Source organism: Polistes fuscatus, unplaced genomic scaffold (assembly GCF_010416935.1).
Source record: "Polistes fuscatus isolate 324 unplaced genomic scaffold, CU_Pfus_HIC Scaffold14, whole genome shotgun sequence".
Taxonomy (NCBI): Eukaryota; Metazoa; Arthropoda; class Insecta; order Hymenoptera; family Vespidae; genus Polistes; species Polistes fuscatus.
In genome coordinates this window covers 2,026,170-2,044,399 of record NW_025113042.1, presented here as the reverse complement: position 1 = coordinate 2,044,399, position 18,230 = coordinate 2,026,170, and the positions used below count along the sequence as shown (strand labels likewise).

At 31.1% G+C, this 18,230-nt stretch overlaps 1 protein-coding gene across 19 annotated transcripts in view; it reads right to left on the bottom strand.

The window, feature by feature from the left end:
- LOC122514084 (potassium voltage-gated channel protein Shaker) overlaps positions 1-18,230 on the bottom strand; it is a 172,705-nt gene that overhangs the window by 37,189 nt on the left and 117,286 nt on the right. The window contains exon 2 of one of the 19 annotated variants that reach the window (XM_043630735.1): positions 15,423-15,570. The exons of the other annotated variants lie outside the window; for them this stretch is intronic. Coding sequence (XP_043486670.1) covers positions 15,423-15,499 — 77 coding nt within the window. The 5' untranslated portion in view covers positions 15,500-15,570. The remainder of the gene's footprint in view (positions 1-15,422; positions 15,571-18,230) is intronic. 19 annotated transcript variants of the gene reach the window in all.

Here is an 18,230-nt window from a genome sequence, read left to right as displayed (position 1 = left end):
ATTTTATATAAATGAAAGTTGAATTTATAAATGATTGATTTATTGCGTTACTTTGTTTCTTCTTTTTTTTATACATATGTTTTTTTAGTTTCTTTTATTATTATTATTATTATTATTATTTAGTTGATGGTAAAATTGATAATAAATGTGTTAACGTTGAAAAGCCATAGTCGAAAATTTGATATCTTTTTCTCGACGGATTACCCGTTTGGCACGGGTATTAAGATTCAGCTATTAATATCTCATACACAGGAAGCTTGGTATTTTCTCCACGTGAAAGTATCTTTCGAAAATTTAAAATAACGTCACTTGTAACCTGTGTCGTATGATTTACGAGGAAAAATTTGTTTGGTATATTCGATCGAAAGTAGGCAATGTCATCCTTCGGGTATGGGTATTCATTCCATCCTTTTGATATATTATTATCGGTTAACCATAAACCACGGCCTATTAGAGAAATCCCACGATTAGAAAAATATCTATATACGAAATATAGAAATCATTTTGAAATATATATTACTTATATGAATTGAAAATAAAAATAACAAATGAATAGAAGAATGAAATAAAAGTTCGATGAACTAAGCAAATAAAAATCAAATTTGTGACATACGAACATAATAAAAAATGAACGATTAGAAATCAAACGATAAGAAAAAATTTCATTCGAGTAAAGAAACGAAATGACAAATTTAAAAAAAACGATACGATGAATTTTATCGTTCAAACGAATACATCAATTTAAACGACTGAATCAAATGAAATCGATTGCAAATATTTTATAACATTAAACTATGTCAAAAATAAAAAAAAAATAAAAAAAGAAATAAAAAAGGAAAAAAATTCTATATTCAAAGTAACTCAATATCATCTCGTTTTAATAATATCAATTGAAGAATTCTCGAGGAATGACAATAACGACAAGAATGACGTATAAGAAACTTTTCAATCAATCGATCAGAACTTTCGATCGCAAGCTTTGAGAGATACCTACCTACCTACCTACCTAGCTACCTCTCTTTTCCAGTATATCAAGATAGCCAAGTTATTTAATGGAAACCTATTATCGTGCCATTGGAAATCCATTGTTGTTGGCACTTCGTGAATTACATTTTGTCGATAATCATGTGCTGGATGTTCCCTTTCATCGTGAGAAACCGAGACGTTCAATTCAACATTTCCTATTGCTTTTGACTGACTTTCATCTATTACACATACACACACACACACACACAATTTAATATAATAAATATTGTTCATAAATGTTACACACACACACATATATATATATATATCTAATAAGAAAGAAACAGAAAGAACCTTCTTTCATTAGCCAAATGAGGATACCAGAACTTTACCATTGAAAATCTGATCCTCTTAACCCCCCCTACCTTTTCCCCCTCGTTCTACCCTTACCCTTTTCCTCGTACCTTTTGAAATAGGAATATACATACGTAAGTAATACCATCTAGAAGAGAAATATTGGCTGGAACTTTGGCACTCGATCGGAAAATTTATTACCGCGATCGAATGCAATCAAGATCGGCTGGCGCATAAAGTGCAGACACCAAGCGACGAATTAAGGACGAAGTTAGGCGAATGGTGGTGCAGGTTGAAAGAGTTGGAGGGTGAGAGGGAGGACATGCTTGCTTTTTCTTTTCGTAGTTGTTAACTCCTTTCACGTAGAACGGGATATATAGGGTGGTACTCCTAAGAATACTAGAAAATTTTCTAAAGATGTAATAATAATGAATGAATGAATCGGTATTTTTGTGAAATAAAACAGAAAATAAAATAAAAAAAAAGGAGTTAGTGAAAGAGAGGCAAGTTTTAAAATTAGCTAAGAAATTGTAATTCGAAAAAGAGTAATCGTGTTCGTGGAATGAAATATTCAATTTCGTGGAAATTGGAAAGATCAAAATTTGTATTAATACTGGAATATAGAAATAATTGAAAAATATTTCAATACAAATATTTTAAATATTCGATCGACAATTAAATATGCGATAAATCATTTTCGTTCATGTTGGAATGTTCGAATCGAGGATTATCATTATTATTATTATAATGTTAGAAAATTTTTTCTTCGAACGTTACAGAGATCTATAAATAAATGATTTATTCGAATATAAATGATAGGATATTCTATTGAAAACGATTAGAACAATCGACGATTAATTATGCAATTAATTATTTTCGTTCTTCGGGATGTTAGAATCGACATAGTTATTGTTTAAAATGGTTTTACATTTGCCTTGGCAATTGGTAATAAACAACGACTGATAATATCCCGAACGATTCGTTATAAAACTATGATTACATAATAAATATACGTATCATATAATATATACGCGAGTTACACAATCTTTGACGTTGAGCTTGAAGTTCAGTATATGGTATTAACTACTCCTACTATTACTTCTACTTACTACTACTACTACTACAATTAAACTACATCTACAATAACTATTACTAATACTACAACTAAAATACTACTAATTTGCGGGTCACCGGATCGTTATTATTTATCCGCATGAGTTCGCTCTTTATTTTACCATCGTCAAACGCACCGTTAACGTACGACCAATTATTTGTTTAAACGTAGTACACGTTTTTTCCTTAGTAGTGCGAACTAAGTCGAGGAGCTTGGAAATATGGGAAAAGGGGAATAAAAAAATTAGGAAAAAAATTTAAAAAAAAAATATATATATATAAATAAAAAGAAAGAAAACTAAAAACACACAGACAGACAGACAGACAGGCAGACAGAAAAAAAGAAAGAAAGAGTAAAGGTAGTAAAGAAGGGATAAGAAAGAAAGACAGAACAAGACAGAGAATGAGTGAGTGAGAGAGACAGTAAGAGTAAAGAGAGAGAGAGAGAGAGAGAGAGAGAGAATGTTACGTGACTCCCCGCCGTTACGTAAAGGAAATAAGGTTATGGATTGTGGCAGGAGAGATGGAAAAGAGCATGGTATGGTGTGTGCGTCATGTCGGATCCATTCATCGGCTTCGGTAAAGATGGGGCGAATTGGGTCGTGGGCTTAGTTATGTAGGTCAGCTTTTCCTGCCTTCCCTGACCTCGATGAAAGTCTCTCTCTCTCTCTCTCTCTCTCTTATACACTAGCATACTCTCTCATTTCCCCCACTCTTTCTCTCACTCTTTGACTTGCTCACTCGCTCACTGGTTAAATACTAGTAGACTCTTCCTATGAACGTAATAGTAAGCTTCAATGAAACGCTCTGAACGTCCCTGATACAACGAATCGTTGTTAGTCGGTAGCTGAGTCCCTACCTGATATCGAATTCAAACTCGTAATCGACCTTTCTCTTCCTATCTCTCTCTCTCTCTCTCTCGTTTCTTCTTTTTTTATCTCGATCTTTTCTAATTCAATCGATTGCCAATCGATCCTTTCATTTAAGTATATCTTTATTTTTATAGGATTGTTTAGAAGGAAATTTAGTAGACACATATATCATATTATTTATATGTATATGTGTGTGTATTAATCGTATTCGAATAAATTTGTTGTTAATAAATTTAAAATGGGACATTATCTCGATTAACTTTGAATTTCATTAAAGTCACGAATAAATAGGATATTTTGTTTGTTTGTACCGATCATTATTTCGTTGATTATTTTAAAAGAAGATTATTTGAGAATATATTCTACATTGAAATATTAATCGTACATACGTATCTTCGCATGATACGATTCTCATGTGGGTCGGTAGGTCGTTCATACCGGGCCCTTTACATATACGACCCATATACATGAATCTCTAGCAAGATAATTATATATATATATATGAACACATTAATGATTTTATTTGTTCGTAATAATTTATACGATTCATTCGAATAAGGAATAAAGTGTCATTGGTATCAGAAAAAAAAGAATATTTTCGTTTTATATAATATAACTATGAATATAAAAAATGAAAATAATGATTAATATAGATTTGTGATATAAATTGGAATCGTTAATGAAATAGTATAAATATGGATAACGAGAATAGATATATCTCATTGATGAGAAATATAAGAAGAAATTGTATTAAACTTCGTCAACGTAACATCGGAAATTCGAACGAGTCCCTACGGTATATGATTTTTCGATATAATAATATAAATCTTCCATCTATCTAGATATATATATTATATTATATATATATATATGTATGTATGTGTATAGATAGGTAGGTAATACACATAGCAAATAGAGAAAACGAACGAATCGGTTTCTATAACGAGAACGTCCCTGTTTTTCCTTCCTTCCGGTGTCTGCCTGCCTGCCTGCCTGCCTGCCAGCCAACGGCGTAAAACCGAATGAAGATGATAACGTATCCGATCGAATGACCAAACGAGATCTCGTTTCCATTGAATTTTCTCACGATTCTCTTGTTGATACTGTCGACCAACAACAACGGACAACGTTCTTGACAATGAGAACAATTGTTAATTGAATTCTTTTTTTTTTTGTTAACACGTACACTTTTCATCTACTTATTTTATTTTTTGTTTCTTTTTTCACACGACCAACCAATCGTTTATTATATTTGTCATCGTTCCGAATGAATTTACGTTCATTCCAAATAACACTTATACCTAAACGAATAAATTTATTTGATTAATTAATATATATAAACAAAATTATTCTCTTATAGAAATGTTTTACGTTTATTCATGTAATAGCTCGATTATGCGAAAACATTCGAAGAAGAAGATTTCGTTATCCATTAAAGTATTTCGGTTCTTAACCCACTGACCTAAGCTTTCTTTTTTCTGTCATCTTTTTACCTTATTTTCTAGTCCTAATTAACTCGTTGTAAGTTGAGGAAAAAAAAAGAAAGAAAGAAAGACACAGAGAGAGAGAGAGAGAAATATTATTAAAAGAAGAAACTGCTGATCATTAATCGCAAATTAATCGGTGAAATTGTATCACATTGTTTCATTACCTTATAATATTATAAATGAGCCGTTTATTTTGAAAGTGGCCTAACTCCATTCTTTGTAAGAAAACGTATATTATTCACTTAATAATTGCCATTATTTTAATAGGAACTGTAAATTGAACACCTTTGGATACACTTAAGCAACATAACTCATTGTTATTCTTTACGTATATTTTGAATTGCATTGAAACGCAAACCTTTAAATATCCCAATTTAAGGTTATATGGAGTTAGGCCACTTTCAAAATAAACGGCTCAATTATATTTTGAATAATATTTTTCTAAAACTATTGTATATATAAAATAGAAAATTATATCATCAATCTAACTCGTAACAAATCTAAATATAACGAGACCGTTGTTGAAACACAACGAACCATTTTTTCTCGTTCATTGTCTAAGAATAACTAACTAAACGAATCGTTTACTAGGACCAACGAATATATCATACGTTAAACATACGTGTATCTATGTATATACGTGCGTGTATTGGATACCAACACACGTAATATCAAAACCGAGGTCGTTAACACAGCTGATTCATTTCTGATTTATCGTATCGTTAAGCAGACCTGGTTGGTTACTTGCTTGCTTGCTTGGTTGCTTGCCTACCTTCTCTTCCTGACTTTACTCAACTCAAACTCGGCACCTGTTGAACCGATCCGCTCTTCAAACCATTAACGGAGGAATTAATTTTTAAGTTTACCTACCGGCTTATCGATCCAACCAATCCCCCTAACGATAGGGAAAAAACGTTTAAGAATCCTTTGTGGTAACAAAAAAAAAAATAAAGAAGAAAAAAAAAAGCGGCAAGAAAAATTTAATGAAAGACGAGAGAGTGAGTGAGAGGTGGGGGGAGGGGGGAAGAGGGATCTCTTTGAATGATATTACACACTTTCTGACCTCTTTCGTTCTCGATAAAAAAAAAAAAGGGAAAAGAAAGAAAGAAAGGAAGAAAGAAAGGAAAAAATGCAAACACATTGAAAAATTGACCGAACCTTTTTATTATCCATCGAACTGTAATACCTCTGAATCGTGGGAAAAATAATATAAAAAAAAAAAACATTGGAAAGAAAAAAAAAAAAAAAGGGAGGGAAGAATTTTCTACGCGTTTAAAATGAATAAAATGGGATTTTTAATCAATTGGATATCCATTCGTGAGCATGCTATATCGAAATCGAACAAATTTGTTCTGTTAGAAGAAATTCTCGTTTTTATTTGTTTTTTTTTATCCGATCGACAATAATTATTAATAACAACAACAACAACAACAACAACAATAATAATAATTACAACGAAAAAAGCACGATAATCGTTTGAAAGGCTATCCATGAAAAAATTTGAACTGGGACGATATTCCAGTTGAAAAAATAAATAAAGTATTCCATACGTTCCATACGAGAGGGGGATTTATAATTTTCTATGTGAATTTAAAATGAAAAAATCCGATCTATCATAAACGTTGTGTTCGAAGATTTGTTATGGGAGGTTGAAGAGGGTTTTTAGGAAAAAGTTTAACGTTGAAATTTGTTGGGCCGATAGGAAAATAAAAACGAAGCAAAAAAAAATGAAAAGAAAGGATACACGGATGAGGGGTGGGAAGGAAGTAAAAAACAAAGAAAGAATGAAAAGAATTAGGAGCAAAAATAAACAACTAAAATTGCAATCTTTGAGAAAATTTCAGTCGTAATGTGACGTTGAGGAACGAAAATCGAGGAAAAGGAAGTCGTAGAAAAGTGATAACGAAAAATGAAAAAAAAAAAAAAGAAAGGGAAGGGAAGTTTATTTTCCCTACGAAATTTGTTAGTTTCGGTAGAGAGAGCTTTTGAAGCTTTTCAAGCTTATGTTGTTGGCGCTAGCATCTAGTTCGATATTTTCTTGGTATTGCCATTGGATGGCGCCAGTCGTCTTCCTTCTCGCTACTCTTATCGACTTTACTGCACCAAATAACCCTGCGACTTTGTGTAACACACACACAGAAACACATTTACACAAACCTAAACGTACACAAGTATACACATACATACACAGAGTTCTTCATAACCCTTGCTTCTTTGTGTAACTCACACACAGAAACACACATACACAGAGTTCTTCATAACCCTTGCTACTTTGTGTAACTCACACACAGAAACACACATACACAAACCTAAACGTACAGAAGTACACACACACACACACATACATACAGTTTTCTAAGAAAAATAACACTAGATTGATGAAAGAGATAAAAGAAAGAAGAAACCCTTGGATCCATAAAGGAAGAACCAATCAAATATTCAGAAATCCAAAAATTCGTGTCAACCCGTCACGAAATAGTCATCCGGGATCGAATTTCATTTTCGAAAGAGCAGAGATTGGATTAAAAAGAAATCATGGATGGCGGAGGAAAGAGGGCTGGGGTGGGGTAACTAGGGTAAAAGGGAGAAAGGATGAGAAAGGGTTTTTCTCCCGTGGAAGAATCTTCCTTCGATTGGATTTTGATAAGAGGAAAAAAGAAAAAAAGAAACAAACAAGAAAATAATCGCAATGGAATTATTCGAGTTCGTTAGCCTTAAACTTGAGATCATTTTCGAAGGGGTATTGTTAGTGAAGGGTGACAAAAATAACTGAAATTATTTCAAAAGGAAAAAAAGGGGAAGAAAGAGAGAGAGAGAGAGAAAGTGAAACAACAACAACAACAACAAAAATAAGGAAAAAGAAACAAAATAGAGAAGAAAGAAGAGAAAAAAAAAAGAAATTAAAAGAGAAAGAAATAGAAAAACTTTGCCTACCCTACGTGACTACTTGACTCAGTAGTCATCTGTCTATCTATCTTTCTCTCTCTTTCTCTTTTTCTTTTTCTTTGTAGGAAGAGCAACTCATCTTTCTCTGTGTTTACTTCTCTCGAAAACTCAGACCACCCCTCGGATCCGTTCGTTCCAGTTTCTTCCTTCTTAAAGATAGCAATTAAAACTTGCAGACGCGGAAGACGACGACTATGACGACTATGACGACTATGACGACGATGAAGAAGAAGAAGAAGAAGAAGAAGAAGAAGACAACGATGTGACACGACGACAAACGAAACGGACTCGAGTAAACCACGACGTGTGTAAGAAAAAAATATGAAAGTAAGATATTGAAAAGAAACAAAACTATATAAAGAAACATTTCGTCTCATTTTGTTCTGAATAAGAATACCTAAATGAATATCTCTGCAATAAGATACAATTAACGAGATAAACGAATCTAATACACATAATAATAATATTTATAAATTTATAAATTATAAATATATATATATATATAAATATATTATATAATATATATTTTATAATATATTAAAATTAATATAATTTAAATATAATATATATTAAAATATAAAAATATATTAAAATAATATAATATATATTAAAATAAAAATATATATTAAAAATAATATAATATATATTAAAATATATATAAAAATAATATAATATATATTAAAAATAATATAAAATTATTATAATTTTTATATAATAAAATTATTATAATTTAAATATTATTAATTATTTATAATATATTAAAATATATTATAAATAATAAATTTGTACAATAGAAAAGTTAAAAAAGAAAGTAAAAAATAAAAGAGGAAGAATAAATAAACCGAGCCAATGAAAATGGGTAGACTCGACAAAAAGCTTTCTACCTGTTTCTAATTTTACGAATACGTATCCACTTCTCCTACTTTTTTCATTCCCCCAATCTAAAGTTCTATCTATCTATCTATCTATTTCTCTCTGTTTCAACAAATATACTTTCAATGGGATTTCCATCCATGACTCGTCGAGGAAAAAGATTCGATCGATCGATCGTTTAATAATCGTCGAACCTATTCCACAAAACTCATAAGCATGCTTGTGTTCTTCATCAAAAACCCTATTCCCCCCTCCCCCCATTGTTCCCTTTACCCCTTATTCCTTCCTATCTTCCTATATACTCTCTTACACTATTCTCCTTTTCCTCTCAAACGAGATAGGGAAAAGGAAATAGGGAAATTGGGACGAAATATTTCATCTTCCCTTTGTTTAAACCACGAGTGGAAATTCTCAATTGTAGGATCGAGATGTGTGTTGGTGTCAAACCAACGTAAATTATCACTGTGTGCTGGATAATTCGCTCGCACTTTTCGAAACGAGGAAACAGAGTAAAAAAAATGCATGGAAAAAGAAGAAAAATTCCAAGAAGAAGGATTTTCACGAAGAAAGGGGCGGGTTTGTTATCAACTTTGTTCAACGAGACTCGTAGAAAAATATTTTTATTCGTAACGACGATTCTACGTACCTAATCATTTTATTTTATATATTTTTTTTGTTCTTTCTTTTTTTCAAAGGGACAAGTATAATATTTTCTAGGTGTGTGAATGGTGTTAGTATAATTAATATTTGAAATGAAAATAAAATTATCTATCGTAATTGAATGTAGATATAATTTATTTTTCTTTTTTATTCGTTCAAAAATATATTATTTAATATAATATTTTATATAATATACACACACAAAGATAAATTACAAATTTTATTCGCACAGACGTAATGTGAAATATTAAATTTTTTTTTTTTTTATATGTAAAACGACGTTACATTAGAGCTTTATCGAAAAAGGGCTACCAATTTGATTCGATAATATTCGCAAATTAAAAGAATTTATCAGATCGCGTTTTAACGATTCGCGAAATGGATTACAAAGAGAGAGAGAGTGAGAGAGAGGGGAGTCTCGTGTAATATCGAATATAAAATAGAAAAAAGCTTAGTAAAAGATCGATAGAGTTGGTAGAGTTTGTTCGATGAGAAATACAACGAACAAGTTTATTGGAAAACGATGCATGCCAGAGGAGTCTTTTGTTCTTATTTTTACAATGGTAGGCGACTGCATGGCGACACACTCGAGGGTTAACAACGTACGCATTCATACATGCCGCGTATTCATCGTTAAGCGTTGGAAAAGTTCCGTTCAGAGAAAGAACACGAAAGAGAGACAGAGAAAGATAGAGAGAAAGAGAGAGAGAGAGAGAGAGAAACAGACACGCACGCACGAACGTGGAAAATGTGTCGCGAATATTGTGACTCGAGTCCGTTGGATCGATGAATATATTTCGAGTAACTCGCTCAGGATGGAGAGAGAACAGGAGGAAGAGGAGAAAGAGGAGGAAAAGAGGGTGGAGAAGAGGCAAGGGGTGGAGGGGGAGGGGAGGGGGAGAATCGGCTGAAAAGGTGGAAAATGTAGTATGAATTGCACGAACGTTCGTTCGAGCGCTGCCTGCCTGCCTGCGGTCTTATGCCAATTCCATGTTCAACTATGATGTTACACAAACAATTCTGCTTCGTTCTTTTGTTTTGTTTTCTTTTCTTTTTTTTTGCTTTTCTTTACCCCCTCTCATCTTTTGGCTCGTTTAGGTTTTATTTCTTTCTTTCCTATAAGATATCGTAGGTATTTTAAAAATATTTTTAATTTCGTGTATAACGTGGTAGATTAACGTTTCGTTTATTCATTTATTAATATTATCGATAATCATAAAGTATGTTTATAATTCGGGGTTAGAATATATATTTTAATGGAAAGGATAGAAATTGAATAAAAGTGATGATAAAATTGGAATGTGTCCTTTTTTTCTGTTAAGGATTCGATCAATTTCGAATAAATACAATCGAAATAAATACAAGGAAATAAATAGAAAGGAAAGAAATTGAATAAAAATTATAATACAATTGAAATGTGTTTATGATTTGATTGATTTCGTTTATTCCGTAAAAAAATTATTTATCTCTAATCACCGTTAATACGATGTTGTTAATGCTAGAGAGTAAAGTTAATTAAATGAAAATATCGATCGGTTAATCTAATAATCGAATTTTTATTATAATTGTTTAAATATATAATAATACATTATTTATTTATTTATTTATTTATTTTATACGTAACATGCAAAACGCGTAAATAATCGAGGAATTATTTTGCTTATCGTATTACGAATGTTACGTTTTGATTGATAAAAGCGTTTGAAAAATGTAAGAAATATTTTCAACCACTTGCTGTGTTATTTTACTTTACTGTACAGAGATTGCGCCAGACCGTAGAACGCAAGCGCACGTGCTGAAAGAATGTGCAATGTGTAATGCATGTAGGTTTGGTATTCACCAGCTACGATGCATCGACCCAATACTTTGCACGTGTTTCTACCTACGATTGGTCGAACAATTTTTTCCAATTATTCGATTATCGTATTAACGTAATAATACAGATTAATCAAATAATTCAACGTATCTTCTTCCATGTCTGTTTAAACGATATAATTTGGAAAAAAAAAAAAATATCGCATTTAAATTCGTCGAAAACAAATTCATACGAAATTGTGTCGGAAAATGATGAATTGAAAAAAGTCAAGTAGGTACGGGTCAGCAACGGTAGTCAGACTGCAGTTCTTTTGATACACGCGACCGAGTTAAGTAGTTACGGTCAATGACAGGAGCCCGTGCCGGGTGTTTAAGTAGATATGGTGGGCCATGGTCAGACCTATTTCATTAATAATTTATATCGTAATACTTTTAATGTACGTCATTTATTTTTCAAACTATAATTATTCTTATAGACAATAATAATTATAACGAAGATTATATATGTTCTCTTATAAACGCATTTAATATAATAATAATAATAATAATAATAATAATTCGATTTCAAGACAAATATTATTCGGTTTGAATTAAAAATACGTATATACGTTTAAAAAATATGAAATATAATCGAATACTGATAATATTAAATACATATAATTATAAAGTAAATGATACGATAATAATATAAAGAATTCAATATAATAAAGTAGTTCGAGTAAAAGACCAGTGAAACGCAAAGAAAAATAAGGGATAGATTTAGGTAGTTGTTATATATGGTCAAAGGTAAACCAGCAAACAGTACTCGAGCCCCCTCTACCAGATAGTTACGTTATCAGGTGAGAGCCATCGACAAAGGTGAACTTTGAAAGAGTAAAAGTAGTAAGGCTGACTTTCTCTAGGGCTTCCTTTTCGAACCGTTAATGACAAGGTGGTAAGAGTTAATTGGTACTTTCGAATCTCTCCAAAGTGTTAATTGGCAATTTGTCCGGCAGTAAGGGTTTCGCACTTACTTCGCTTCTCCTCGATATCTTCAAATTATGCGGCAGAACGTTGCGCAACGGGGTAGTTTCGTCTCTATGTGGTGGTCACAAGTAGGACAGTCAACGAGACGATCTAGCGAGAAGACAAAATCGAAGCTCTCGGTGAAATTTTATTGCCAAGAAAAGAAACAACAATAAAAAGAAAAAAATAAATAAAAAAGATTTGTCTTTTGTTATCCTTAAAATTATATTTAATTTAAGTTTCATGATTTTCCCCACGTTTCGATCATCGCTAAAATCAAATAACCAAGAAAATGTATTTCCTAAAACCTAAACCGTGACGAGATATACGTACAAATTTAAATAGAAATAAAATTGTAGAAGAAAACTACAGCATATCCAACGATAACACTGTGCAACAACCATTGAATGGTGAATTCCTGTTTCCACAGTAGTTGATACTACTGCCTCCTCTTCCTAGTTTTCTTCCTCGCACAGTTACTCGAACGGTCGGTAACGAAGCATCCGTGGTACATTGCTACGTTGCTTCTGCTTTTTCAGAGATGCCGCTCTGTCGACTGCATCAGAAATCTACAACCCTCTCTATACCTTACGTAGCCTAAGTGTTACCTCACCTCAATAAATAGAATGAATTCGAATAAAAAAGCAAATTAAAATTATTTCTCGCATATACACATTTCCAAAACGATACATTTATATTTAAGAACATTAATTCTTATGCATTCCTACAAAAAGTATCCTACGAAATGCACCCGGATAAACAATAAATAATAACAAATAGTATAATATATTTCATTCGTATAAATTTCCTCTACAAAAAAAAATCTAATCAAATAAATTCGATTATTTAATATCTAAAATTATTTGAAATATTTTCTTAATCGATTACTACGACAAATCGTGTAACCTTGATAAACATTCAACGTAAAAAAGAAAAAAAAGAAACTTAATAAAAAAAAGTAACACGTACAATTTGTTTAACTTTTGTTTTTTGTTCCCTCTAGTAAACGTACCCACCGTTAAATGAAAGCAAATATCACAAACGTTTTGTCAGAATAACTCTGACGATATGATATAAGAGCTATAGAAATCTAATGCGTTTGCCATGACAAATGACAAACGGGCTTAATCGGGTGCACGTGTCGTTGACAGTTTGATGCCTCGTGCTCGTTCGTTCGTTCGTTCGTTCGTTGCTATTTTAATCGTTCGTTTCTCGCGAACCCCTGAAGGCCTATCTCTCTTCTTCAAAAATTATTTCTATCCCCGTATAAATGTATGTTTCAAATATGTGCACGTGTTACAAACACACACACATTGATACACACTCACACACACACAATGGGTAAAGGCAATTTTGAAAGTTTTCTTGGAATACGTGCCAAGACCTATTGTGTTATATAGAAAGAAGCATCCTATTTCTACTAAGGTTTGCCATTTTATCGTTTTGCAGATATCCTCCTCGAACGAAGATCCTGACGTCACTGAGACGTTTTTCGAGAAACTAAATACACTCGTACTAAGCGTTCCAACGAAATTGGAACAAGACGTTAGGAAAATACCTAACCTATTTTAACTAAACCTTAGTGGTAACCACCATTAACTGTACCACTCTCGTGTTCCTTATATCCGACATCTCAATGGAATAAAATATACAAACGAATATAATCTCTCTTTGTCGTACAATCGTAATCCCATGTATAAAATCTAATTGTATTTTTTATTAATTATAGAAAATAAATAAATTAATAGTAGTAGAGTATTTCTATAGAAATTATTATTCATCTCGTAATAAAAAATAATTATGTCATCTCGTATAATCGTAATCCCAAGTAAAAAATCTAATTGTATTTTCTAATTGTATATTTCTATAGAAATGATTATTCTTTTTAAAAATACCAAAAGTAGAGTCGTTCGAAATAACTTAGTACCTACGAATAGTACAAATAGCATCATCGAGTACTTAATGTTCTCCGGAAGAATCGGAGTAACTCTACTCAAGATCCAATTAACTCGTAAATATATATAAATATGTCATCTCTTCGTCGTACAATCGTAATCCCAAGTAAAAAATCTAATTATATTTTTTACTAATTATATAAAATAAATAAATAGTAGTAGTATTTCTATAGAAATTATTATTCTTTTCAAAAATACCAAAAGTTGTGTCGTTCGAAATAACTTAGTACCTACGAATAATACAAATAGCATCATCGAGTACTTAATGTTCTCCGGAAGAATCGGAGTAACTCTACTCAAGATCCAATTAACTCGCAAATGTATATACATATATATATATATAAATATGTTTGTGTATCTTGGCCGTATGGATTCTATTGCCATTTAACGTCCAATGCGCCGTGCCATTACCGCATCGATAGTTTATTGCGTGGGGACACCTCCGGCTACGTGCTCATGCTTTACCGTGTGTCCGAAGGCCGGTCAAGCCGATATTGGAAATCAATTAACCCGTGGCCGTGGAGCACCCGCACCACCTTCTTTGTCGGTTTTCCCTACGAGTTTACATACTCCTCTCTCTTTTTCTCTTTCTAATCACTCTCTTTCTCTCTCTTTCTTTCAGAGTTTATGTAGAAGTACGCGCGCGTTTTAACCGGCACGTGCCTCTATGTATTGTTTATATACGTATAAGTATATCAAAGGTTTGAGTATTTTCCGCACGTTACGAACTTATATAAAGCATGTCCGTTACTTTATTTATAACTTCGATATATGTGTTATATAATATTCATTTAGATACTTTATAGTGAACGAATCACGCGAACGTAGCTGTAACATATTTTTTTTTTTTATATTTTTTTCTTTTCTTCTTATTTTTTTTTCTTACTATTACGAGAGACGCGTATATATATATATATATTTATTATTATTATTATTTTTATTTTTTTATAAAGAGAGTATGTTGTTAGTAATGATATTGTTAATGATTTGATAACGATTTGTATGACGAAAATCGATGATTTTTAGGACGTTTCTTTGATCCAGTAGGCTTTACCTACTTCCTGTACGCTTATACGTTGACTCTGACTACTTAATTCGAGTCTGACATTAACACCGCGAATTAAAACGGTTAGATGGCTTAATATTATCGTTGATAAACTAATAATAAACATTATACCATATCATTGAGACATCATTAACAATGTTTATAGAATAATCGGACGAACGATGTAAAATTAAAATAAGTAGATGATCACGGATTATTTGCTTGACACATAAATTTGTATAACTCATGTTTGATTTTGTTTTCATTTTCGATTAGAAAATGATGAGATAAGATTGAAATGAATTAGGCGTTACACGTAGAAACAACTCACGTATGGTGTTGACGTAGATCGGCATATCTGGTGTGTCGTTCCTCTGAAAAGCCATAGATGCCAGCTACCGCGGCCATACCTCAATCTCCGCGTACTCCAGGAAACAGGATACCCAAACGTGGCTCATAACTTCTTCTATCGATTTATGCTTTTTTTTTTTCAATACATATACATATATATAAATATTTAATATATATATTATTAATTAATAAATATTATATATATTAATATATAAATATATAATATAATATTTTTTTTTAAATGTAATAAATATATATATATTATATATATATATATATATATATATATATTAATTAATAATTATTATTAATAATATAATTATTATAATTATTATTAATTAATAATATATATAATTATTATAAATAATTATTTTATATATATTATATAATAATTATATATAATTTAATATTAATTAATATATATTATATATATAATTTATATATAATTTAAATATATAATTTATATATTATATATATATAAATTTAATTATATATAATTTAAATATATAATTATATATATTATATTATAATTATTATACATAATATATATAATATTTATTTATATAATATATAATATATATATTATATTTTTGTTATTTCGTGCTTAAAGAATATCTTCGCGTTCTTCCCATTCCTTTTTCAATCGACCGTAAGGAAAAGAAAAAGAAACATAAAAATAAAAGAGACCAAAAGAGAAAGAGTGAGAGAGAGGGAGAGAGAGCGAGAGAGAGAGACAATAAATATTTGTTAGTCTCTCCTCTTCGCTCGATCGGTTTACTCACTGGCGAAAGAAGAATGGAATGCGTTGGCGTTCCATAAACGACCTTGACCTCTTTTACTTCGAAGCAGCATACTTCCGTTCGATGTAGGAAGCAAATCTTTCGATACTACATTTATGAATGTTTCTTACACTACATCGATAAAGTTACTATCTTAATCTTATATTAAAAGAAAATCGTTGAATTTCTTAATGAAAGATTATTCACGTTTTTATATTTTTCAAAATGAAAAAAACACCTTAATTTGGACGTCCGAAAATTGAAGAATTATATTCGTTGAATATTTTCATCATAAAATCAATTATCAAATATTAACGAATAGAATATATCTCTGATTTGAATGTAACTTTTTATTTATTACATTCCTGCGTGTTGGAAAAACGAACGCTATTGTGTTTTTTTATATTCTCGCATAGTTCGATTATAGTAATTGTCATTTTGTTTAAAAATTACTCGCCCATCCCCGTAGATTTTATCAAGAAAAATGGAATGGAAACGGTGAGAGATTAAAAATGTAAATTAATGTGCACGAGAGGAGAGAGTTTTTTTTTTTAACAGGTAAAATAAGAAGAAAAAGAAGAACAAAGGAAGAAGAAGAAGAAGAGGAGGAAAAAGAAGAAGAAAAAGAAGAAGAAGCAGGAGAAGAAAAAGAGCTTATCGAATTATTTACCTTCTCGTCTTTTTTACCGAGTACCCTACCCGAAGGTTTTGATTTATTCACGCAAACAGAACTCGATATACTTTTAGCATCGAGCCTTCTTTCCTAATCTATTTTTCTTTTTTCTTTTTTCTCTTTCTATCTATCTATCTATCTATCTCTTTCTTTCTTTCTTTTTTTCTTTTTTTCTAAGTCATCCAACGAACTTATTCTTCTTATTCTTCAGAGACTTTTACTCGCGACTTTGTTCCCATTATTTTTATAACTTTGTTCCTTACTTTTTTTCCCTTCCATACGTTCACTTTTTTTTTCCTTTTTTTTTTTTATTAACAGCACGTTCAACAATTCTCCATGTGTGTTCTATCACCTGGAGATACTATTTTTAGTCAAACGCACTTGCATACAATGCATTCAACGCGCGCGAATCCAATGCGTTTACGTTAAATATTTGAAGTAAATTATAAATAAAAATTAAAATTATTATAAATAAAAATTAATATTATTATAAATAAAAATTAAATTATAAATAAATTAAAAAATATTAAAGTAAAAAAATAAGAAAAACATAATGTATGACGCACGTTATTCGTTTTATTTAATTACAAATTTAAGAAGATTTAGAGAAAGATAAAACCGATCTAATCAAAACTCTCCAAAACGTATTAGTTGAATTAGAAATGAAGAATAAAATAAAACAATAATCATTAAATTTAATAATTACGATTAAACGTATTACAGACACGAATTCGTTTAATTGAACGAAGAATAAAAAATGAAACAACGTTCACGTATATACACGTGTTATTATTTTAATTTACAAAAAGAGCAAGAGTTAAAATATTTTCCCCCATTCCCTTCGTCCCAGCCCTTCCTCTTCTTTTCATGAACAAATACAATTGGAAATGGTCTGTTAAAAAGTTTCGAAAAACCGGTACTACTTTTAACGATCGAATCGATTTACGTGTAGTTTATCTCGACGGATTTTAAAACGATGACAAAAAAAAATTGATGGACAGAGAGAGAAAGAGAGTTAGAGAGAGAGAGAGAGAGTTAGTTGGGGAGAGAAAGAAAAAAAAAATAGAAAAATAGATAAAAGTCCAACGCGTCGTTGATCGTGGACAGTCGCCAGCGAAAAGAATCGATACGAAAGAGAGAGAGAGAGAGAGAGAGAGAACAAGAGATAAAGAGAGATAAAGAGAGATAAAGAGAGATAGGAAAAAAAGCTGCATAGCTCGTCGTATCGTGGCGAGGTTGACGCGCCAAACGGGAGAAAAATTCTGGGCACGCGCATAAAATCTTTTTTTCTTTTTTTTTTTCTTCCTTCAACTTCACCCCCTTTCACCCACTTTCT